This window comes from Cryptotermes secundus, unplaced genomic scaffold (assembly GCF_002891405.2).
Source record: "Cryptotermes secundus unplaced genomic scaffold, Csec_1.0 scaffold356, whole genome shotgun sequence".
Lineage (NCBI taxonomy): Eukaryota > Metazoa > Arthropoda > Insecta > Blattodea > Kalotermitidae > Cryptotermes > Cryptotermes secundus.
The window spans coordinates 356,767-383,030 of NW_019739946.1; the positions used below are offsets into that span (position 1 = coordinate 356,767).

Consider the following 26,264-nt stretch of genomic DNA (forward strand, 5'->3'; position numbering starts at 1 on the left):
TGCATGACAACGCTCGCCCCCACGCCACCTGCGTCACATTGGAAGCAATTGCAAAGACGGGGTGGGAAGTTCTTCCACACTCCTCCTATAGCCCTGATCTGGCACCCTCCCACTACGATTTTTTCCGATTTATGAAGGATCAGCTGCGTGGACAACGTTTTCAGACAGGGGAGGCAATTCAGAAAGCAGTGCGTCAGTGTCTTCGGATGGCTGGAACAGTATTTTACAGAAGGGGAATTTTCAAACTCCCAGAACGCTGGGAGAAATGTGTACAAAGAAGTGGCGATGATGTGGAAAAATAAAGAAAGGTCTGTAGATTGGCGTGGTGTATTTGGTTTGTCAATAATAAAGCATGTTACTTTACAAAAAATTGTTGCTCATTACTTTCAGTACGACCCTCGTATATGGTGAGGCTACCCAAGGACTAGAAACAGATATGGCTAAACGGTGCCTATTTCTGTGCATAATTTCCATTAGTAGCCCACATAGGTACAGAACCAAACAACGTTACATTTCCCCAATATTTCATAACAAATTTAAAAATCCGCAGTATTTGTAACTGTTACTACATAAATGGCTGCTACAGAGTTTAGGTCTATAGGTGGCCCAAAACACAATCTATCTCCGTACAAAATTTCACATGCTTGGTTGCAATAATTCATTAGTAACTGCCATGAAACTTAAATGTAAATATACATTTAACAATGTTGCCGCCATGTTGCTTGTGTCGCCTTAGTATTTTACAACAATGTCTGAACAAAAATCGCACACTTCTCAAAGCTCTATTGCCACATAATCCTCCAGGTCTCTTAAACTGCCTATGCATGATGTCGCTTCCAGCTCAGAATTTCGCATGGTAACCACAGTGATGTTATTACTGATGGTCGTATATTAGTGGAAAAATGATTTCTCGTGCCATGATATGACGTTTTATGAACTGGTCCACTGATTCAAAAGCTCTGGAGGGGGNGGGGGGGGGGGTCAGACCCGCGGACATAATAATAGCACATTAAGGCGTACAGCGCTCTAGAAAACCCAGACGGTGTCTGTGTTTTGAAAGATGCTGTTAAGACCTAATCGTTCCCGTAAACAGAAATGTTCTAAGGATTACTGGGTTTTTGGAATTTATCCATCGTCTAGTATCCTAAAAAACTACAGAACACGACGTTTCGGAAACTGGATCTGTTTCACGGTTTCCTTTGTGGTTTTAATCCCGAGTGTTCGGTTTTTACTACACAAATGGCGCTGGCTGTAGGCACAAAGTGGTTTCACAACATTCTGCAATTAATCCTGTGAAATGGTTTTCAAGGATCTGGTTTACTGCATAAAATTTTCGCCTCCCTTTCTACCTTGTCTGTGCATATCACAATTTTTATTTTCCTGTTATCTCCCTTCGAGAAAGCATGATCACAGGTATTTACATAGTTGTAGTTATACCGGTCATGGCAGCCGAGCTGTCTAAGGCATGTACTGTCTTCCCTCGCTTGGAAGCCGGGATCGTGGGTTTCAATCCCACTCAGGGCATGGATGTTTAGTGTTTGTGTGTAGGGGGTTGGCATTTTTGTGTGTACACGTAGAGGCCTTACGACGAGCTGATCACCCGCCCAAGGAGTCCTACCGAATGTCCAAGATCTCGTAAACCGAAGCGAAACGGAGTGTTTCACGGAGGTAGGTCAAGGCCCAAATTGGGGCTGTAGCGTCAAAAAAAAGTTATACTGACACACGCTGCTGAGTGATTGAGGTTAGCTCTTTCCAAGGGACCCGACAGAGCAGGTGTCTTCCCCCTCATCTGAGGTAGGAAACAGATTTAGTTTCCGAAACGCCGTGCTCTCTAGGTTTTTTTAAAATACCGGACGACGGACATAGGCCAAAACCCAGTAATTCTGAGTGTTATACACATTATCGTCAGAACCCTTTAGAATCTACTTGTAACTGTTCCCATTCTGGGTTCTCACAGCTGTGGTGATATAACGCCGTGCAGCCCGTTGAAAATCAACCGACGTTTCGGAGGAAGATGTCACGCCCCCATCTTCATGGTTGAAGAATAAACCAAGCAAAGAAACCGGCACGAAGCAGGTAGAAAGCAGAGCCAAGCTCTGCTCCGAGGAGTTTGTTTTCAGCACACTGCTCGGCGATACATCCCAGGAGATAAAACGCCACTCTCATTTACTTTCGAAATTTATGACACGGTAAAAAGTGTTAACAGGAAACGGGCTGTTCTCCTCCCATCGCCGGGCAAACATATTCAGTGAGAACGTTCGGAAACACCCAAGAAGCAACTCCGCCATGGAACTACGAGTACAACAGGCACTCCGTTCAGTATTCATGAAAGAACTCACATAACCTGCTTACATGCAAAGAGCCTTAATATCAGCAGTTACACATGTTACTTGGGCTACACGATTTCGTGATAAAATAAAATACACAGTTTCCATTAATAATTACAACCAAACATCGTCATCATCTTCCTTATTCGTAAACTGCCAGATTCGATTCTCGATATAGGAGCTCGCTATCTCTCCTGAGGTTGTCTCTCCATGATTATGCTGAAATATATTTTAAAATAGGCAACAGCCACTTCCGCTTCCTAAGAAGTATACAGGTAAGACAAGATAAAAGTTGTCCCTGTGCTTAATTAAGCACTATGCCATAAAGACATATGGAGCAGTGGAGGTATAGAGAGCCACCATTCTTGACCTTGGCACTATAAGGTGAGTGGTCGGCCTCACGCCCCATCCGCTTAACCTCTGGGAAAAGAACCCCCGGCACCCACTGGATGAGACTGGGTGGAGAAGAATGTCTTACCCCTTCCGGGAATCAAACTCCGGCCGTCCAGCTCGTAGCTATACCGACTGAGCTATCCACAGACCGACGGTACACAGCAAAAAGTATACTCGTAAGTCCCTGTGCTTAATCAAGCGCCACTAACCTCGGTAATAGATGGAGGGCAATGCTCAGCCTCATGCTCAGGCCGTTATACCCCACTGTAAAGATCCCTAGGTATCCATTACACGCACATGGGCCCTAGACGCGATCTGGATGCAGTAGCGAAGAGAAAACGCTCTGCTTTGCCACTGACCGTCCCATATTTTAGTCACTATTCCGATTGAGACAAAAGAAGCAAGAGCAAAATGGTCTATTACTTGCGATTTATAAAAAAAAAACTCATTAGCTTTGACTCTTGCAGATATAAATCGGTTGCAAAGCCCAGTGCACTACGGATAATGCTCGTCGCACAGAATCAGAAACACCTCTTTGCACTCGGTTACTTAGCCAACATACAGAACAAGAGGTTCCTGGAAGAACTAATCACCTATTTTCTTTGATACGACATGGACCGCACAGAAAGCGACGCCTCCAAGAGTTCTTCGTTGCTGCGGGAACTCGTTTACCGAGCCTTTGCCTTGCAATGATAGGGGGACACAGAAACAAAACCAGACTCTCCTTTGATACGACATGGACCGCATAGAAAGCGACGCCTCCAAGAGTTCTTCGTTGCTGCGGAAACGCGTTTACCGAGCCTTTGCCTTGCAATGATAGGGGGACACACAAACAAAACCAGACTCTCCTTTGATACGACATGGATCGCACAGAAAAGGACGCGTCCACCAATTCTTGGTTCGTGTATTCGTTACCGCGAGAACGGTTTCATTGAGCCGTTGCCTAGCAACGAAAATGGGATACACAGACTGATGGACGGGATTATTGCAGTATGCTACTGAGCTAGCGTTAGATGCCATGATATACATACCAAGTTTCATAAAGACTGCTTCAGGCATTCAAATGGTAACCTGGGGGGGGGGTTACACAGACAGAATGGAGATCGCGTAAGCACATTTTTTTTTTTTCGAAATAGGAGAGTAGGCTAAGTTTTAGATCTTAATGCGGCACGTTTGTTGGGATAACAGTACCTACTTATCTGGTGCACGATGAGGCGTTTTCTTTTGCTCAAACACAGTAACATTCAATCTTGTCTACATATATAAAGACGGCTGTATGCACTAAAATTAAATTCATCCGATACAGACCCTCAATATCATATTTGCTCGAAAAGCAGAGACTGGTTTCCGTGTACATAAACTGTAGGCCGCCTGGCGGACACGACCTCACCTACACGCCCTTTCCTACGGGGATAGCTTTACTTTTACTTTTACGGGAGACAGAGTGCGTGTGAGGACGCGCATTCCTACATGAGAAGTATTGATACAAGCATACACTACAGGGGCACGCTGCCACTCCGATGTTTCTTTCTCCGGGACGAAGACACTATTAAAAACAAAACTGTGACAATAATCAAAATAACAAAATTCAAAGCCCAATTCTTTATATTAACCTCCATAACATACACCCCATTAAGGGGCGTCCACATTACTCGTGCTCGTGTGACTCGCTATGCTCGCGAGTAATGTGGACGATATGACAAATCACGAGACAAGCAAATTTATTTTTAATTTAAAAACTATAGCCAATAAATTAAAAATACGACTACAGCCTATACACACTACGAGTAAATATACGGATCCTCACGCACCGAAGCCTGGCGAGCACGTGAAGTAGTGTGGACGAAGATTTACGGGCACAAGCAAAAGCCAGACGAGTCTCCCGACGAACACAAGCCTGGCGAGCAGGAGTAATGTAGACGCGCCTTTAGGTGAAACACACGCAACATGTACATACCTTCATGTAGTTTTTCATGAAATTTGGCTAGCATTTGCATACGAACTGTTCAATGAGCGTTACCATTTATCTATTCACGTTGCGTAACTAGCTCTCTGGTAGCAGAGCCCAAAGGTTCAATGCCACTAACACCAAAGCCCGCCAACAGACAAGATTAAAACACAGTTGATTACCTCACAAACATCTAGCTTAATGCTCTTACCATCCATTACCCTTCTCGGTCTTCCAGGGACCGCCAGGACCGCCATCCGAGATATTTTCCCACCAAAATTCTGTACGAATGTCTCGTCTCCCCATCTGAACTACATATCCGGTCCGTCGCAGACACTTTTCGGCTCACTTCATTACTTTAACAATATCACAGGATATGCATAAAACATGGAATTAGTTACGTAATAACGTAAACTGGCAAATTCATGTCCTAACATTTTCCTGGGCACTAATATATATGTTTGCGGTGTGTGCCCCAAGCTCAAGATAACGTTTGTCTTCATAATGAATTCGAATGTATTTTGTTTTTAAAATTGCTTCATTTTTATTAAAACGTCAATCTAAGTCGCTAAAGCCACTGAGTGTGATTGGACTGGGTTTCGCCTTCCGATACGAGGAGGATTCTTTGTTCGCCACAACACGCAGACCGGCTTTGGTGCTCTTACACGAGAGGGAGGTCAATTAAGCGGTCAGCTTTACGCTCTGGCCAGAAGAACCCCTCTGGGAAGAAGCACCTGATAGCCACTGCACGGGAGGGCCCCAAAGCCGTTCTGTACATGGTGGGGATATTAAAATGCCTTCCCATGCCAAAAATCGGGACTTCCAGCCTGTAGCTAAACTAAAGTTCATGATGCCAGTGGTATGGATGGAAACACAACCAGGGCTACAGACCACTGGTTTAATGACAAAGCTGCATCACATAGTATCACTGCATGCATACTTATTATTATTACGTTACTGACTTCCTGACTGTCCAGGAAGAGGGGGGGGGGGCACTGAGCGAATAACGCATTCGCATTTTACTGGGGCCTGCCACGCACGTGGGTAGTCAGCGGCCAAGTTCGTTCAAGCGGCAACGTTCTCACTTGTAGCCGGAAGGGGCTCGGTTCGAATTTCGGTCGATACATCGGCTATCATGACTGCGGCAGTTCCATGGTTTTCTTCCGCCTCTCCGGGCAATTCATGCATACCCGCTTCCTCCCACATCCCTTCAAATTCACTACTGTCCGAACATGCGACGCTACCACAGTCGACAGCGTCGTTATATAAACTGCAACTAAGGAAAAAAATAATACCACAGTCACAATAAACACTGCTCTACCTTTGCCCTCTTGGGACGCACGCCGGGTTGCCGCCCAACGCTCTCCTCAGCCTGCACCAGCGCCTTGTCGCCCGCCCGTCGCACCAAACTCTCCGTCGCCGAGTGCTCCTCCCCACGCGTCAAAGTCGTCGTTTTTCTAACGATTCTCGTTGTCACCGATCGTCTTCCCGAACTTGGCCTCCGAGAAGTTTTGGTCGTTTCGACAGTCGAACCAAGCACTTCGGTACTGAGTTGACGTCGAGTGTACACTGCTTGCAGATCGTTGATGTTGTCATGATGGGCCATAAGTGTCCCATTGATGTCATCTCTGTCGCCACCTTCACGGGTTCCTTGCACGAAGAGTCGGGCCGAGCCGCCGCTTCCCTTCATAAACCGGTACATGGACATCTTTTCGTCACAAGAAGCGCATTTTTCATTTGCATCTAAACATCGGTAAGAGCGCCATCATTACTTCCTTTCCATCCTTTGTGAGTTGGGTTCTTGCACACAAATATTTTACTCATGACTCAACTGCTACATATAAAACTGACGTCGGTGTTTGCAATTAAGATAACGGCAGTCAACTAACACAGAACAGGGTAGACCAGTCCATTTCCACCATTACTGATATTAAACCTAAGAAAAACACGAAATGACGATTCTGACATCAAACAACAGCCACTCGCATTTCATTCCATGCCAAAGTCACACTGCGGCCGCACAGACAACAGCACCAACGCACTAGCAAGCGCTCAGGCGACTGACTAGTACGAGCCAAACTACAGAGTAGTCACCGCCCCAAGGTCGTCCGACACTGCACCTTCACACCGCAACATACTACCTGTCCCAAATGCATTTCCTTCGCTTCCATACCTGTACAGAATGATGGGAGAGCAGCACCTGAAGACGCCACAGTACACTCCAAATTCAAAACATATGCAACTGTACTCTCTTTCCCTTCATATCCGGTGACACTGCTTACCAGTTTGCAAGAAAAGATATATCACTATGCACATTGTACGAATGTTCTACACATCCGTTTTACTCGTGCAATGATGTTACCTCTCATGGAAGAATAACAGAATCACAAGAAGCCTGAATATTTCCCAGTTCGGTCTCACTCAACTGATCTTAGATACAAATACTGCACAGCACAAACTTGATAAATTTATGAACCAAATCAGAGTCAGAAACCCACAGTACGTGTGTTCAGTACTGATGCTGAGTACTGTGGCATATTTGCTCAAGAACTGTGAAGCCAGCAAGTAACTGCTTCGAAAACAAGCATGTTTCCACATTAACAACTGGATACAATAATTGGGAAGGTGTTTTCTACGCGGCCCGTGCTGAAATGTTATAAGCAAGACAGGTCTAGAAACGGCTGGTCAAAATAATGACGAAGTCGAGTTAGTTGGAGGAGGGAAGTTTAATATTCGTCAGTCTAGAGTGTATAGACCAGCAAATAAGTGGTAGTTTCATAGCAGTTGTAGTTGGTGCGAATCGTTAGCACCACCCCGAAATAGAACTCGTCGCACAGAAGGCACCAAGTAGGTGGGAGCCTAAGGCGTGTTGTGTTTCTTGCTACACTAGCGCCATGTGAGGCAAGCTGGCAGGAGGCGCTAGCCTCGTTCGATGACAGAAATGAATAATTAACAACGGCCCACACGGATGCGCAGAAGGAACTGGATCTAGTGCGAGATTCTGTACGTCAAATAGGGCAGCTTGTTCAAAATTCGCCCAAAGTGAATGGACACAGTGGCAGGCGGAAACAACTAGCGGACAAAACCTTCTGATAAACAGGGCCTAAGGATATCAGTTTATTACATGTCCCGTTGTGGAACAGTTACAGAGTTAGCTTCTTGATGTCCTGGAGAATATTCTTAGCATCTGGAAATGAAACCAGCAAACCATCCATCATGCACTGCAGAAACTGTCGTTAAGTAGCAAGCTGACCCCTGTCGTCCCATCTAGCAATGATGCCCCCTCCCCGCCAAACCAATAAATCGTCTGGTGACACATATCACAAATGTCACCATCACACTGATCCCAATACTATCCTTGTTCCCCTCGCTGCTTTCAACGCAGCACACCAATTTTATGCACACTGATTCAGCCCTTATAAATTTCGTTGAAAAATTGCATACACAAGCCACAGTCCTTACATGTCAATATCCTACTCGTACAAGCGAAAATGTGTGGTAACATGTAGAAGCTAACTGTAACAGTCACGGGAATTGAAGCGGCTACGCAAGCCAATCGCGGATTACTGAACGCCATGAAATCACCATAGAAAAAAGTACACTTAAGCTAAACTTTTAATTCTTTATACTCGTATCCTGTCAGTCACTCTTCTGGGAAGGCCTTACAGTGTTTACTTCTTTTCTGATGAGGCTCGTAAGAAGTAGAAATTAATACAAAATCCAGTGATCCATTTACATGCATAATCTCCGATTACATTTAATTTTCAAGATATACATTCAAAAAGTTTCGTATCGTCGCCATGTTTGTAAATGTTAACATACCTTCCATAAAGCGAGCCAGGATAGCGCAGAAGGAATGGTGGCGCGTTACGGGCCGGACGGCAGAGGGGTCGGACTTCGAGTCCCAGTAGGGGATATTTTTCTCTTCCCCACGCCATCCAGGCCGATTCTGGAGCTCACCCAGCCTCCTATCGAATGTAACTTGGGGCTCTTTCCCCGGGGGTAAAGCGGAAGGGGTGTAAATCTGGCCACTCACCTCCAACTAGTGCCGAGGCCAAGAATTAGTGGATCTCTACATCCACTCCCCCATATTCCTTCATGGCGTAGTGCTTAAATAGTTAGGCAAAGGGACAAATTTACCGTTTTTGTAACCATCAACAAAAAACTTTGATCATGACTATGCAATGCGCCTGGCTGCGGGCGCCACAAACAGGCTGGTTCAAGAAGACACCCAACCCCTAACAGGCCCTGGTAGGGTGAAGATGCACTTTTACATTGACAACCCCTATAATGTATGGTACTTTATAAACCCTAAGATCCTTATAACTGCATAGCATGCTGTTTAAACACAGGGTTAATTTTATCTTTTACAAAATCTGAAGGTTTGTTTAATATATATCTCCATACAAGCATCAAGCAATTAACTTTACAAGGACGTGAGAAAACACCGACATCAAAATATGCCTCACAGTTTCCACGCACTGTCATCGTAAAACAATAGGTCATTTGTAATATAAACGTCATTTCATTTAACGTTCTACGCTGCAATTAAAGGTCTTGAAATAAGATGAAACACCCTACAGGACAGTTGGGACAGTTAAGAAAAGGGCCACTACGGTGTTTTACTTGTCTTGTGGGCAGTAAAGAGACAACAACAACTGCATTTCTGTACCTTGGAATTTCACGTCAGTGAACCGCAACGAGAAGAAGCCCGTCACCGTTGAGAGGCTGTTAATCAGTGAAATTGTTTCACATGAAAGTAAATGCAATGCCAAATAAGAGAAACAAATGCAGCACGCAAGCACTTGCGGTAACTCAAATGGGGTCGTTTCAAAGTTTTGCCGTTTAACGTCATGAGAACTACAAGATTGGGCTCACTTACAGCTACTGGAAACGTAAAGTCATCACACTCCGCCTTTATCTCCTGACTTCCGTTCTGAAGAGGTTCCAACAGCCAGACTCACGGATCGTGAGGGTAAATGTCTCGGATGACATTCAAACATTCCTAGTTTTCATACGCACCTTCTTTTGTGTTAATTAAAATAAGTACGGCATAAATGGCTGTATCCATTTTCTCAGAGTTCAGAGTCTGGGTTCTACTGCCACAAACGGTAAGAAGTAACACTTGTTTCTCTTTCTCTGCGGCTCAACGCGGCCAATCCGAAGTACGCCCCTCACCATGACGTTCGCCCGGTTCCATTATAAAGTATGTCCTCTTGCTGTTTTCTTCCACTTCCTCCTCGATCTTTGAAATGGCGACTCTAAAGCGGTTTCCACAACAAAATTCTCTATGCTTTTCTAGTCTCTCCAATACGATCTGTATGCCCAGCTACTCGTAATCTCCCAGATTTCACTTTTTGAGAAGAGATTACTACGTCACAAGTCCGTCATGTACAAGAACTCAGATTCTCCAAGAGGGGCACAACATGAAGATGTAGGGGAAGTCGAGGTAACCTCGGCATTAGACGGGAGTGAGGGTCGGCTTAACGCTTATTCTCAGGGAATAAGCCCCGCATGCCCATCGGATAACTGGCTGCCGACATCGTAACATAATATCTTCAAAGTGTGCCGCTTATCTACGTGATCCCTCTTAAGTATACTGTAACGTTCTATCAATTTTGCGGTCCTTCATACGTCTACACGCCCGTCACATAGATTTATACTCTTACACGCGCAGGAGCCAAAACATTGGTTGCAGTCGTACTCATAAATACTGTGCAGGTGGAACGGTAGCCTGGCGAGTCTACTGGACACCGCAACGTAAAAATTCCAAACATACACCTATTGAAGGCTCAAAGACAATAGCTTCTGTCGCATCGACGTGAAAAGTAAACCTACTAAGAAAACAGGGAGGAACCAGCTGTTACTTAACAGTATGGGCTACAGCTCTCTCGAATCAATTTACGGCGTCCATCTTTTGATAAAGACGACCTGATGTTACACTACAATCAAGCAGAACGGAACGGACAACAGATCTGGTGCCTCTGAGGTAAATCGAAGTTACGTACAACTGGCAAAATTGGACACACAGTAGAAGAGAGAGGAAGTGTCTGACGTCACGCTTGGTGGCGTAACCATCATAGGTGAGGCACGTAGTCCCTGGTAGCATACGAATTAACAGGGTGTAGCTTTGCTGCAACGGAGTGCCATCTGCTAAGTCAGTAGCCATCTATTACCAATCCGATTCACAAAACAAGTCAAAGAGAGAATATAATTCACACGTTCCCTAAAGAAATGTATTAATAGTTCTGGCTAAGAAATAAATGTCTGCCCTCTCAAGTACACGGGGTTTGGTCGTTTAAAGAAAACCGGAAATACTGACGTCGCTGTGACGCAAAACAGCTCCGTAAAGCGAGCAGTGCGGTAGTCGCAAGGAGCGCGCTGCCCCCACTGCAACGTCATGCGACCCCCCATATGGCAATCCTCGGCAAGCCAAAGGTGCAAACTGAATAACAGACATTTTCAAAACGTAGTGTTCGCGAACGTTGCAAAGCTAATAACACTGCGTGTCACACTTTATGTAGTCAGAAATGTGTTCTCATGTATCGCCAAGTATTCACGTCTAACACGGATCTTAGTGGCATGGGTGAATCACCCGGTACTCTTAGGATAGTGATCTCTAGGAAAATACAAGGTACTGGGTTCGAGGAGACGCTCAGTAACCACTCGCAACCATTCATGGAAATAATACAGTGCCACGTTCCCCTGAATACAGGCCTCACAAGCAACACAACCCCTATACGCCACAACAAGTGCTGGAAACAAGTATCAACTGAATAAGGACACAAATTTAACTGATTTTAACGAAATTCAATAATCAGTGGAACTAGTTTTAACCAAGTTTTAAAACAGTGAAGTAGAAAAAGCAATGCAGTGCATGTACAAGTACCTACCCAATAATGACCTTATAAGATCGAAACGTCGCAGAAGTAACATTTATAAAAGTGACAACGTGGCACACAAACAGCCTAGGAGCATGACAAGAAGCTGTAACTACAAGACTGCCCCTGCAAATGAAACCATTACCCAGTGCAACAGGACATTATCGTCCAATGGTACAACTTTACATCACCGGCGCCGAAGCCCAAAAGTCTCCGTTTCAGTCTTCCAATTATTTCTATAGTAAGTGTGAGAAAGTAAAACCTCACTGTATTACTAACAATACTGGGAAGGCTCGAGGAATTCGGGTTCGAATGCTGGCAGGGACGAGAGATAACAGCCAGACCGTCTCTAGGGCCTATACAGCCTACTACACAATGGGAACCCGGGGGTTAGAGCGACAAAAGCGCGAGACTATCCACTCACCTCCTCCTAATGCTGTGAACCTATACCTCCACTCCCCCCTTCTCACGGTCTGGGGATTAATCATGGGGATAACTTTACATTCACCTTCAGCGGCACGGCCCGAATTTCTTTCCCGCCAGGTGTTTCCGGTCCAAGAGCCATTTTTGCCAATCCCTGCTTTCATGGATTTCCTCCGCTCGGACCGCCAAACAATTGTTAATTCTAGGGCTCACACTAAAGTTCTGAAACATGCAAACCGCGTTCGTGCGAAACCCGATCGGATGGGCGTCGCAATGACAGACAGACAGACAGACAGGCCTACGTGTTGGAAGTGTTCGCTTCTCGCTGCCACGCCCGTGACGGGCGACAATGTCCTTAGGCCTCGTCCCACAAGCATACCGCTTGTGTCTACAGCTATGCCCGCTTTCGGTAATGAAACGTCAAAGCACAATCCCACTTCTTCCCACATTTCAATTCTTGCAACATCTCCCACTGGCATCTCGCGCAACTGCACAATTCAACACAATCCTGCCTCCTTTAGTGCCTCGTAATGTTAGGTCACAGCCTCACAGTTTCGTTTCTTCTTGCCAAGTTTCCCAACCCGTGTGTCGTGACGCAAGTCACACACTGCTGGGACCTTATGAATTTCTGTAGTGTGGGAACGGCAGCCAGGATTTGCTTAGCGCCCGCCGCGGCCTGCGGTAAAACTGTTGTGCCCATACGCTGAAACGTTTGTTAGTGTTCCTTTCAACCGCTCATTTGCGTTACGCTACTCTTTCATTTTGTTCAAGTATGCACCATATTGCGTTCTTTTCACAGTACTGTTTTTACTCCTAAGGTTTCGTTTGTCAGTTTTGAAATTTATTACGTACTTCTTCAATTGGTTAGATACGTCTGTGAACTGACCTGCTAAGTCCATAGAATCAAGTATTTTACCAACTTTTCTCATAAAAAATATGGGGAAAGTACAGTAAAAAAATTAATTTTTTGGGGGTGGGTGAGACTGAGTCCACTTGGTACGTCGGCCACTAACTGTCCTATTGTACCGGCCCCGGACAATAGATGATGAGCGTGGAGCAATCGGCGGAGCGAGAATTGGTAGAGGAAACACGAAGCACTCGGAGAAAACCTGCCACAGTGCCGCTTTGTCCACCATAAATCTCACATGACCTGACGTCGGTTCGGACCCGGGCCGCCTCGGTGAGAAGCCGGCGACTAACCGCCTGAGTTGTGACACGGTCAGATATATATATATATATAAAATTAATACGTAAATAAAACATTTTCGGACATTTAAGTTTCTGGGTCATAATTGAAAGAATTTTCTGTTTTGAATTATATGTACAACTGGATACGACAAAGTCGAGAGAAGCCCACCGCAGATTCAGCAAAATGCGTGGAAACACCATCGAGAGGCCAGGATATAGGCTCTGTTCGTACACACAAAAGTTTTTCAGGCGGCGAATGACGGTGAGCTACTTCCATTTCGGGGTTACATCAATTTTCTCGCCCGGCTCACAGGACCGTGGCCACTTACAAACGGTCTTATTCATCTCCTGCGTAAACACAACATCCTTCATGTGCTAGGCCTGGTGATCTGAACCAGCAAGATACAACAGGACTTCAATTTACAAGCATTCTTAACTTGCATGCATTTTGCAGCATTAATATGCGTTAAGCCAGTTTAGGAGACTTGGATACATAAGTACCGCATGTGACCTAACATCTACCACATGTCATCCTGTTTCGAACATGCATGGTGGGAGGCAGGCCCCTCATTCCTTCCACAAGCAAATCTCCGACAACCTGTCCGTCCCATCTCCTCGTACATCTTCGAAGCACAAAATTCCCCGGCCTATGAAATAATATAAGCTTAAATGTTTTGAACTGAATTTTTCTGACGCAAAAAATTAGAATCTGAAACGCATGAACCCAAGGGCGCCGTCTAAGAATACGTCACACAAAAATACGTGTATCTTTAATTTCAGCAGATAATACGAGATCGTCTTAAATCAATCATCAATTTACCTGTAGATTCTAAAGGGTTCTGACGATAGTGGATGACATAAAGTATTACTGGGGATTTGGACTTTTTCTATCGTCTGGAATTCTAGGTAACAGAGGACACGACGTTTCGGAAACTCTATTACCTAGAATTAAGGATGATACAAAAAGCCCAAACCCCCAGTAATTCTGTGTATCAATTTACTTACTGAAGAAAACTGTATTACTCGCATATAGGAAAATTCGACATTTCAATTATCAGAAGGGAACTCTGCTATTCGTGCCATTGGAATCCATTTCATAAACTGAATACGCGAAATGTTGCCCTCACAGCAAAATTTTAGACTGTTTCAGGTCAGTCAGCCAGGAGGCCTCCATAATCGCCGGACCCCCTGAAGAAAGTAGAAGCCCGGGCCAGTTCACCCCACAAGAGAGCTGACTGATGACCGGAATAATTGCTTTCACTTTAGAACTCACCAACGAAAGGCGAAAAGGATTTATGCACATTACATCAGACATGCATGTCCGTGAAACCATTGAGTACCCGTGAGAACTTCTTAACTGGAGCCGGAAACAGTGTGAAGTACCTACTTTCGCGCCCATAAACACCGTCTCATCTGTTATTTATTCGAACAGCAGACTGCAAGAGGACATCAAAAGCGGTATGACGCAAGGACGGCACTGTTGCACTCGTAAATACGTGTAAGTGTCCTTGAGGACACGACATGGTCGTTTACGGGAGTCAAGAAATAACAGCTGAACACCGCCTGTGAAGAGAGTCGTCCACCAATTTATGACCACGCCCTACTTTTCACTTCCACGCAAATAATTAAACCACTCGAATACCGATATTACAAACGCCCCCAATGGACACAGTCCTCACCCAGCAACATCCACTCTCCAATCTCACAACTTCTCTCCTTAAGATGTCTTAATATTACTTACTCACCTCCTTTTCGGTCTTTCGAAAAGGTTTCCACACAACATGCGTAAGTCATAATGGGTTACGGTGAGCCATGTATGCCTACGCATGGCTCAATGAGTTACCACACTGCGACCTTTCTACGGCTCTCCTTCTGAATCTAACAGAGGGTTTTACCTGCGGGCGGATCCAGAAGCGCTCCTTCATTCGAGACCTTCCGAGACTTGGTCGTTAGACAGACACGTGGTTCCTCTAATCGATTGGGGCGGTTAGTCGAACTGTCCATTTGTGGGGGCCGAATAGTGAATGGTAATGTACGAGTATATCCAAACCGTGTTCAGCTGAGGTTACATGTTCTGTTTACCGATCCCATTGGTCCGCTTTATTCGGTCGATGAACGCTAATCCTCCGCTTTACGTAACTTCAACCCCGTGTTCTAACATTCTATTTGACTGTATTTGTCGCTGGGCTCAGCCCGCCTTAACTGTCAACTGGCCTCCTTATTCTTTGCATGTATATTGAGCTCAAGCTATTACAACTGTGTCACTTATTTACCTACATTATACTCTCCTCCCACTCGGGACGAACCAAAAGAAACAAAAACAAACTCCGTGGTATTAGTCGGCAAGCGTACTATACCGACCAAGCGACCGCCGCTTGTTGGCGAAGTTAGTGCCAACTTTAGCAGGCAGAGGGTGTCGCGTGGTCAGCGCAACGGATCCCCACGGCCGTTAATTTCGGTTTTCTACACCGGGACGAACCCAAACAGCGGTCAGAAATGAAGGGAAGGTGACTAGGAAAAGGCAGTTATATTCGCCCTATCCCCCCCCCCACACCTCACCATATCAATGGAAAATAATCCTGAATTGGTAAGCTACGTCATCCCCTAGGTTAAAATATGTTTGGTGTATGTTTACAAATGCCAACCATCCTTGTTCTTCCCTCAAAGATACAACGTTTCACAATCACAAAAACTGACAACTGGCAAAACTATTTTGGCGTATAGACCACTTGCTAAGAGGGGACTCCGCAAACAGCGACCGTTCCTGGGCAACGGCTCAGTAAACACGTTCCGGTTGCTAGACAGCAGATTCTTAATAATGTAACAATTCGACGCAACGATAGAGGAACTGCGTTTTATGTTTGGTCCGTGCCCAGATGTTACAAGCAAAGGACAAAATCGTTAGGCAATTCTGTACGGGAGTCTGTTAAGAGAAAACCTGAGCGCATGAAGCTGAAGAATCTCCACTGACAGAAGCCGTTGCCAGGGAACCGCTGCAAAAGGCTTAGCGGGTGCTCAGATGACAAAGAATTTCTCAATCACATCTTACCAGTAACAGGTAATGACACCTGGGTTTTATTTGTGAATGTTGAAACCAAATAGCAGTCAAGCAGTGGATGCACACACAGTCACCAGACAAGCCGAAGACGTTTAAACAAAAGCTGTCTGCCAGAAAGCTAATGGCGTCTGTCTTCTGAGACAGGAAAGGAATGCTGAGGGTGGAATTCATGAAATAAGGGACCACAATAACTTCAGAAGTGCACTGCGAAACACTAAAAAAAGTGAGCAGTGCCATTCGGAACAAAAGGGGTGGAATGCTGACATACGGTGTAGTGCTCCTCCATGAAAATGCGTGTTCGCATACAGTTGATCGCACTCAAGCACTGGTGGAGCATTTCAACTAGGAATTGTTTGACCACCATCCTTACAGCCCTGATCTCACTCCGAGAGACTACCGCCCGTTTACCTACACGATCATAGCGCTTCAAAAGTAACGAGTTCATGAAAGATATCCAAAATTGGCTGAGCTCACAGGCGGTATACTTGTTTGACATAGGCATAGAAAAATTTATTCCCCGATACATGTGCCTCAATTCTGGGGGTGACTACGTTGAGAATTAGCTTAAGTATGTATATATTTTACATGTAATAATTTCCTTTCATTTCTTGTTTCGTTAACTGCTCACCGGAGGTTAGTTTCCGAATAGCCCGCGTACTTCTTACTTGTAAAGCCTCCTACAGGACATATATGTATTATAAAACATTGAATATCACGCATAAAAACTTGTTCATACACAGTTCAGGGCAGACGGTTTAACTTCTGAAACTAGGAGGAATCCAAAAAAGTGCCCGCATGCCATACTGTGTACGCAACCGCCGGGAAGGTGCAGACATGTTGCACGACTGAGAGAATGCCCGATCCGCCATTCCTGATTGCATATGGCATTAGGGACTCTTCTGCACGGAAGCATATGGCATGCGTCGCAGGGAATGAATCGACACTGTCAAGAGCCTGAAATACCTCGGGCTGAGTGGCGCAGCGTGCCCCGCGGCTGCCAAAGCCAACCCACCCCGCGCACAGAGGCATTTCAAATCTTCGGTAAAACGAATCGCAGAATAAAATTACACAATCTAGCTATCTCTCTCTCGATATATATATATATAACATTGTAACAGAGGGCCAAAGCTCCGAAACTATGTGATTTCGGGTTACCACAGCCACGAACTGTCGTGCGTTGCACGAACAAGCCACGTAGCAGGTCACGAATCAGCAAGCGATCTTTTGTTTCCAACAACAAATGTGTAAGATTTGAGGTTTTCACGGCGTGACTATGAAGAAAGCAGTCTTCTGGGATGTGGCGCCGTGTAGATATTGTGATAACCGACGTTTCGGAGGAACGTATCGCCTCCATCTTCAGGGTAGAAGACAATAAAAAATCCGCGAGCGAAAGGTCGGCTAACACAATAGCTACACGGCGCCACATCCCAGAAGACTGCTTTCTTCAACAAAGGTGTTTCTGTAGACAGATGGGCTTACAACAAATAAGATTCCTGTATTACTGTTCTGTCTGCCGTTGACTACAACGGGGTTTATTTGAGAAAAGTCTCTCCGCCAATGCCCCTGTTAATAATCCGATCGTTTGTGGTCCGCATGTCATTAGACACTTGAGCACTTTCTCGGCATAATAATGCTTTATTATTATAATGGTAGAGGTAAAGTTTTCCCTGTGCTTAACTAATTAAGCACTATGCCATGAAGGCGTATGGGGGAGTGGATGTATAGATCTGTATTTTCTTGACCTCGGAAGTAGTCTGAGGTGAGTGGTGAGCTTGACACTCCGGCCGCTTTACCCCCGAGGAAAGAGCCCCGGTACCCATTGGATAGGAGATTCGGTGGACCCCAGAGCCGGTCTGGACGACGTGGAGAAGTGAAAATTCTTACCCTCACCGAGACTTGAACTCCCCACACCTCCACCGTCCAACCCGCTGCCAGTCGCTATACCGACTGCTTGTTATGCTAATGTGCAGAATAAACTATACATGTATTCTTTCCTGATATTTCCTTCATCACTGGGGCAATGCCCATAAGTTGCTTCTGAATGGGAACGAGCTTAGAGCCTAAAGTTATACGGTTCACATGGCCACCTACTCTGCCATCAAACCTCTGCACTTTGTCGTTTCCTATCTGCATTCATTCTAACAATCAGCCTATAACAAACGGGATTCCTCTATTAGTATTTTCAGTTTACCGTTGATTTCAACGGGCCGTTTTCCTACAGTGCAGTAGTTTGTACTGACACTGTTACAAATAGTTTTCCTGTTTCGGTCGTCTATTCAATTTATTCGTCTATCTATATAATTAATAAATCAATCCATATTTACACCCATACATACATCACCACTGTGCCTTGTATTTCTATTAACTCTTCACCAGTGCCCCGTGACGATACCTCAGTTCATGAATTATTTCATGACGCTGTCATCTCTCTTACTCCCAGGAATACGTTTCCATATAAGTACGCTGTAAAATTTTCATCTGACCCCTTTACCGACTTTAAACGTTAACGTAATGTTACAATCGTTTCGCATGCCAGGTGTCCGAATGCCAACTGGCAGCAGACAAAGCATGGGTGAATGAATTGCAGAGAGTAAACAGTGGCGGCACCAGCCGATAGCTGGACGGATACAGCTTGCTACATTACCGGCAGATTTCAACCGGCTTGCACTGAAATTCGGACACCACCGCCATCTGCTGAGACGACAAGCGAATTACAGTAACTATATTACAAGCAGGCACCATCTGTAACCTCCATACGAAACTACATTGTCCAGTCGGAATATACTTTCAACTGGAAAGAGTTCCGAGGTTTTCCGAAGACGAGACTGTCCTTCAATTGTGTGAACGTAATTTTTCGGGACTGGAGAGTCTCACTTATATATATATAATAAAAACTAAAGTTGTCCTTGCAATTAACTAATTAAGCACTACGCCATGAAGGTGTATGGGGAAATGGGTGTATAGATCCACATTTTCTTGACATCAGCACTAGTTGGGAGGTGAGTGGCCAGCTTCACATCCTGGGCACTTTACTCCCGGGGAACGAGCCCCCGGTACTCATTGGATAGGAGGTTGGGTGGACCCCTGAACAGGTCTGAAGGAAATGGAGAAGAGAAAATTCTTTACCCTACCCGAGCTTGATCTCTGACCCCTAGGTCCTCCAGCCCATATCCAGTCGCTATACCGACTGCGCTATCCCGGCTCCCAGGGAACTCTCAGAAATATTTCTCAAAATTTCGTTCCTACTATTTTTACATATAAAAAGGATAGGTCTATTCTGATATTCTAAGGCAACTTAACAATAGTCATAACATAGACTTAACCCACTCCAGTCACTTTCACAACACTGTCATAATAACATACGCGTTCTGACAGGGCTATGTATAAGATGGAATGTTTTCATGGCAGTGACAACAAAGACTGTTTTATAGGATGTGACGTGGTGTATTCTGGTGGATGGGTACCAACATGTTTCAGAGGAATGTGCTGCCTCCTTCTTCAGAACATAAGGATATGAGCAGTCTACTCTTCTACATGTTCCTCTGAAACACTGGTACTTATTTCTCAATGGCATCTACCAAACAACACGATGTCACATGCTAGAAGACAATAATCTGTATCCCTTGTGTTACGAGCTGGAAAGTGCTGTATGTGATCTGGTGTTCTCACAGGACCCCCATTACTTTGGGCTGCAGTGACATTTTAGAGTGGAGAGTAATTTAAAATGCAAACAAATTGTGGAGTTACTGTTTGACTGCATAAAGAGATCGCTAAATTGCTACAAAAGAGTAAGAGATGCACTCACATAAGGCAGAAATAACCTGAGTGAGAAACAGCAATGTGTACGATATAGAACAGAGTACGAAGATAACACATCATGTGTTACTGAATAATATATATTTGCTAAACCACTTGGCTCAATAAACTGATAGAGAACTATGCAGGTGGAATATCTCATTTCCTCTTACATTTATATGTTGAAACATCCCTCTGATGACAGGAATGAAATTCAACTTCAATTGGCTAATTTCATGTTCATCCATTCCTGGTATATCTAACATGTTCTGTTTTTTTTGCCATAATGAATTCCCTTACATGTTCTACGTAAACCTGACCAAACAAAGAAAAGATTTCATATATCTCACGCAGCTATTCTATCACAGAAGAAAACTAATAACTAACCAGGTAAAATAATTCCAAAATAGTAGGTACTGTTGGCCTGTTACAAGTAATACAAGATGTCTTCAAAACAATCTTCTTCCTCTTTGTGATATTTTATGGGCATCACACTGAAGCTCATAATTTCAGAGTCTTCTTTCCAAACCCTTTCCAAATGTAATGTGAATGTGTCACTGCTCTATATAAAAGGCATAACCTAACAGTGTCCTTCTCATGAGATCCCAGTATTAAACTTGTCTCACCAGTCCTTCAGTTTCATTCATATTTCATTATTGTATGAACATACATGTAAGAAGATTTTTTATAGAAATTGAATATTGATTTACACTGAAATTAGTTAAGGTTTCAATCTGTGGGTCATCATATCCGGGTACAATGGCCTGTAAACAATCCTGTTATCAGTCTATACTGTTTCCTGTCCCTTCATTATTTCCAAAGGCCCTTCAATGAAGACCTTTGGCTGTCTGACACCCAGTGTGGCAGCTCAGTGTTCAAAGTGCTTCTTCACTGACCACTCTTTAATCTTGGGCCTACCAACATGCTTGCTTGTATGGCGATAATGAAATTGCTGGTTCAGGACTGTGAAGTTAATTACTCAATCCTCCTTGTATGAGGGGTAGGCCTCCTCGGCCCTTGCACCGCGACCTACAGTGGTCTATTGTGCTTCTCAATCCTCCTTAGCCATGGCATCGGCATTCTCATTACGCTGATCCCCACTGTGGCCAAGGACCCACAGGAATGTTACTTCATTCCAATTGGGCAGGACACACACTGCCTGTTGGCATTCCCTGATCAGCTTCAATGTTACCCTTGATGCCTCAGGGGTCACAAAGCTGCCTAGGTATCTGAGCAAATATAAATTTGCTCTCCTATATAGTTGCTCTTCTAATCTAGGTACTGTTCTGGTATTTGCCTGGACATACTGAGGAAAACTATGAAAAAGCACCAGTGATGAGGGCAAGTGTCCCAGATGAGGTTTGAAACGAACACTTCCTGACCATAATTCTACAGCACTACAGCTAGGTCAAAATGTGTCAGGACATGATTATATTTTTCTCCAGAAACTGAACCCTTGGTGTTCAGCATGTACTGAGTGGCGATTCAAATCTTAAATTAACAGCTCCAACTCACAACTGCAAGAAGGCTCCTGCTCATAAGATTGAAAAATCTCTACTGAGCTACCACATTTAACAATCTAGAAAACAAATCTATATGTACAATATAAATACCATCGTAAATGCAACAGTTTATTGTAGTTCTTTGTCTTTCTTCTTTCACACTACATGTTTCGGCCGTAACTGGCCATCATCAGGTGTATTTCACTTACACAGCTGTCGCACTGCATGTAATTTACAATTTAAAAACACCAGCTTTCTCAATTGTCATTGCTGTGTTTCAAATCGGTCCTGATATATCAGAATCCCTTTGCTGACTTTGTCAGTTATGTTTAAAATCTCTGTTAATGTACACTCGTCAATTTAAATTTAAATTTAAAATTTAAATCGACGACTGATTGAAACGCAGCAATGACTGTTGAGAAAGCTGGTCTTTTTAAATTTTAAATTACATGTAGCGTGACAGCAACGTAAGTGAAATACACCTGATGATGGCCAGTTACAGCCAAAACATGTAGTATGAAAGAAGAAAGACAAAGAACTACAATAAACTGTTGCATTTATGACGGTATTTATATTATACATATAGAAGTGTAGAGTGGAACAGAATGCTTAAATATAATATACTGTAAGACAAATATTACAGATGTCAGAGGAAAAACAACAAAGTCATCAATCTCTTTAATATTTTTCACGCTACACATAAGTGAATGCTGTGCCAAGACTTCAACCCCTCCCCATTTCATCTGCTTATTCTGAAGGCAAAGGACACAAAACTTTGAAGGAAAATCCAGACATGCTTCATTATTAGCAGGGATTACTGTTTTCAATGGTACAAGATATGGATCATAAACAACATACAAAGCTTGCAAGCCACATAAACCTGGTACATGGACAGTTCTTTGCATGGCAATGACACAAGCCACATAAGCAAACTATTCGTGTCTTACTCCTCTAAATTTGGAATTCTTACCTTTCGTCCCTGCAAGTAAGCAAAGACAAGGGAAAACTGTGAAACCACTAGTTAATGTCTGAACATGCATCTATCCAAATTAAAAGACAAAGAAGTACAAAATACTGCAACCACACAAAGAACCAACCATGACAAAACTGCCCAATGCAGAAAGACTAAATTAGAGGTGCAAGTGTAATAGTAGCAGTAAAATAGTTTCCATAAATTGGGAAAGATCGTGTAAGGCTGCCAAAAAATGAAAAGAAGCAAGTCCTACAACAATGGACTGTTCTTTGTATAGTCACCGTGCAACATTCATGATGAGGGCAAGCCAAATTTCCTGCGAAATCATTTCTATACACTCTGTGTGCCAATTTATGCAATTATGATTATACCTGTGGACAGGGATCCCAGAAATCCTGCAAACAAGTAGAGGATACTTCCAAACAAATTTATGGAATTGTTGTGCCCTTCTGAATCACATACATAAAATGGAATAATGCAGGTAAAATGGATGAAGAAAGGTAACCAAACAACACTGCATTATATAACTTTCTGCGTCATATTAATGTCTTGATATAAACAGCAATATATATAAGAAATGTGACAACATAAAATTAGAAAGTAAGTAATAAGACTAGTAAGCAGAAGATCAAAAAGAGGACTGAATTCCGTACAGTAATCCCTCATTTAACACAGTGGTTACCTTCTTCAATTATGCATGGATATCAAAATATACATGAGCAAAGGATCAGTCTTATGGAAAATAAGGGGTGGCCTCTGAATTTCATGTATAAGAAATCTCAAGGGTCAAAATATGTGCCATAAGAACCTCTGTTTATAGCTACTGTTACATATATATAGAAACATGAATTCATGTAACATACTGCACCATACCTCTCTTTACTACTGTATGGCTAACTGCTACACCTATTCTCAGGGGCATCCACAGGTTCAGTGTCATCCAGTCTTATCTAGTCCTAATGGCTGCTTGACTTCATTTAACTGTTCTGACATGAGAACCACTCATTCATTCATTCATTTNTTGGCCACTGACATGATAATGCCTTCCCACAGATGCTACACTTTCAACACACCCTACTTTATCAGGCATGTTGATTTTCTGTTTGACAGTCACTCATAGCAACATCCTTACAGTTACACTTCAAGGCAATATTTTTGTATATATGAAGGAAAGTTACTAAGATTTCATGGTGTATATAATGGGTGTCCAAATGTAAATTGTATATAATCGAGTTAACCAAACCCACATTAAACATTTAGTTAACTAAGCTATCAAAATGACAAGGTGAAAAATATTGCACACATTGAATATTTAACCATATTTTTTTATGTCAAATACTGACAGCGGACAAAATACTGATGAAACAAATCATCATGGCATGAACTAAATGTGAGCAAAGGCATTTCTGACTACAGGACGTTAAAGAACAGTTTCAAACCTATGCACTGTGTATTATAATTTAAATATGTTTCAATTAGACATGGCCTTGATTAAAACTGTAAGCTGTGCTACATTAACTGTCAGTTATTGATACCTCGCTACAGATGGCATGAAATGATTGCTTTTGAATCTGTACTTGTGTTCTAATGTGGGGTGGGGACACTTCTGCAAAAGTAGGTTCCCTGGGATACTTGTATATCCATGGTTCAGAAAGCCATACAAATTCAGAAAGAAAACCACTACAAAAGCAAATCAAAAAGTCTTCGCACCTATTTTTTTTTCAGCCACAATAATACACATACAGGGAAATGAAAATACAGTGTTCTAAGTACCTTCGACTATTTTTCCACATAGTCACCACCCCGGTTCACGCATTTGTCCTATCGCACCGCTAGTTTGGAGATGCCGCTGTTGTAGAATTCGGCTGGTTGAGCGCGGAACCACCGCCAGACAGCAGTTTTCGAGTTGTCACCTGAAATTAACCTCTGGTCTGTTAGAAACTTCTTCAGTGGACTAAACACGTGGTAATCACCAAGTGTTCGGTCCACTGAAGAAGATCCTGGCAGGCCAGAGGTTCATTTCCGACGACCCGAAAACCACGCTCAACCGGCCAAATCCTGCAACAGCGGCATCTCTAAACTAGTGATGCGATGGGACAAATGCTTGAACCAGGGTGGTTATTACGTGGAAAAATAGTCAAAGGCACTTAGAACACTGCCTGTATTTTGATTTCCCTGTATGTGTATTATTGTGGCCGAAAAAATATAGGGGCAAAGACTTTTCGATTTGCCCTCGTAATTCAAGTGCTCCATTCTCATGTTACTGGACTCCTTATATGAAAAATAACACAGATACCTTTCCAATTATGTGAGACAAAGAAGCATATAAGAAAACTGCAGATAACATAACAAAATGAAGGATTATTTTTGGTAGTCACTGGCTTTCCATCGTGGCTGCCCGGGTTCGATCTCGGGTCTGGTCAAGTGGGATTTGTGGTGGACAAAGTGGCGCTGGGGCAGGTTTTCTCCGAGTACTTCAGTTTCCCCTGCCAATCTTCATTCCACCAAATTCTCCATCATCATAATCAATCACCTGGGGCAGGCTACAATAGGCCAATCAATGGGCGCCATAACGAGTGGACCCAGTTGGACTCCACCCCCCACTAAGCGAACTAAAAATAAAAGATTATTTTTGTGTCCCATACAACTTGAATCAAAATATTAATGCAGTAAATTCAAGCACCCTTAACTTCGTTATATATGAGGCATCTGGGATCCCTGTAGTTAGTAGCAAATTCCACAGCATTTTAATAAGAAACCATCAACATAAAAATTTAATCAATTATCAATTCCTCCATACATGTTTATGCTCTCCAGTCATCCTCAGGAGTGTCTACCAAGCTTTAAAAGGCGTTAAAACTTTTACAGTTCATTGTCTGTTATATTACTCATTCTAAAAAAAATACAGAAAGTTCGCAATTCATGAATGAAACACTAAAATACAGTAACTTACAGCTCAAGTGCAAGCTTAAGAGCAGACAACACATTCTCTACTGTTTGCGCCCTCTAGGTGCCAGTAGTCTGAACTGTGCTGAAAGGTTCCTCATTTCATTCTATTACATTGCATCCTACTGTACTGACCCTAATAATATATCCTGTTGTGTCATTAGCCTGACTACTTGCAACACAACAAGATATAATACTATGGGACAGGACAGAGAGATACAACACAAAAGACAAAATATACCATAAGTAGCCTTTTGACACCCTTTACAATACTGACAACTAGAAAATGTAAACAACAGAGAATAAGTTAACTGCTCTCTAATACCTTCATTAGATCACAAATTATTGTATTTTAGTGCTTTAGTCATGAATTGTGAAACTTTTATAAGACAATGAGGTGTAAAATTTTCATACCTTTCAAGAATTTTGTAGACAACCTTGAGGATGGATGAACAACTGAAACATATAGGGTAGAATCAATCACTCATTAATTAAATCTCAACGTTATATCAGATGGTTTCTTATTAAGCAAATATATGACAGAATGGTAACCATGACTTCTGTAAAATGCATACCCCCGATGTGTTAGTTACAAATGACAAAGTACCCCACAGGAAATCTTATTTTCGGAGCCCTTGTTAATTAAATGAATGTTCCTTACAAAACTGTTTTGTTAATTTTCATTTGTAGCCGCACATATACTTACAATTATATAAATGCATACTTACCTGTGCATGCATGTGCTGCATGATTAAATAAGAGAGAACAAGCTAGGTACAGCACCATGCCCTAGTTTATCACCAGAGTTGAAAGCATGAGAGGTGCAAAAC

At 43.3% G+C, this 26,264-nt stretch overlaps 1 protein-coding gene across 2 annotated transcripts in view; it reads right to left on the minus strand.

Moving 5' to 3' along the window:
* Window positions 1-26,264, minus strand: part of LOC111872086 — a 402,164-nt gene that overhangs the window by 268,734 nt on the left and 107,166 nt on the right. The window contains exon 1 of one of the 2 annotated variants that reach the window (XM_033754523.1): window positions 5,990-6,628. The exons of the other annotated variant lie outside the window; for it this stretch is intronic. Coding sequence (XP_033610414.1) covers window positions 5,990-6,376 — 387 coding nt within the window. The 5' untranslated portion in view covers window positions 6,377-6,628. Of the gene's footprint in view, window positions 1-5,989; window positions 6,629-26,264 lie in introns of those variants that run through there. 2 annotated transcript variants of the gene reach the window in all.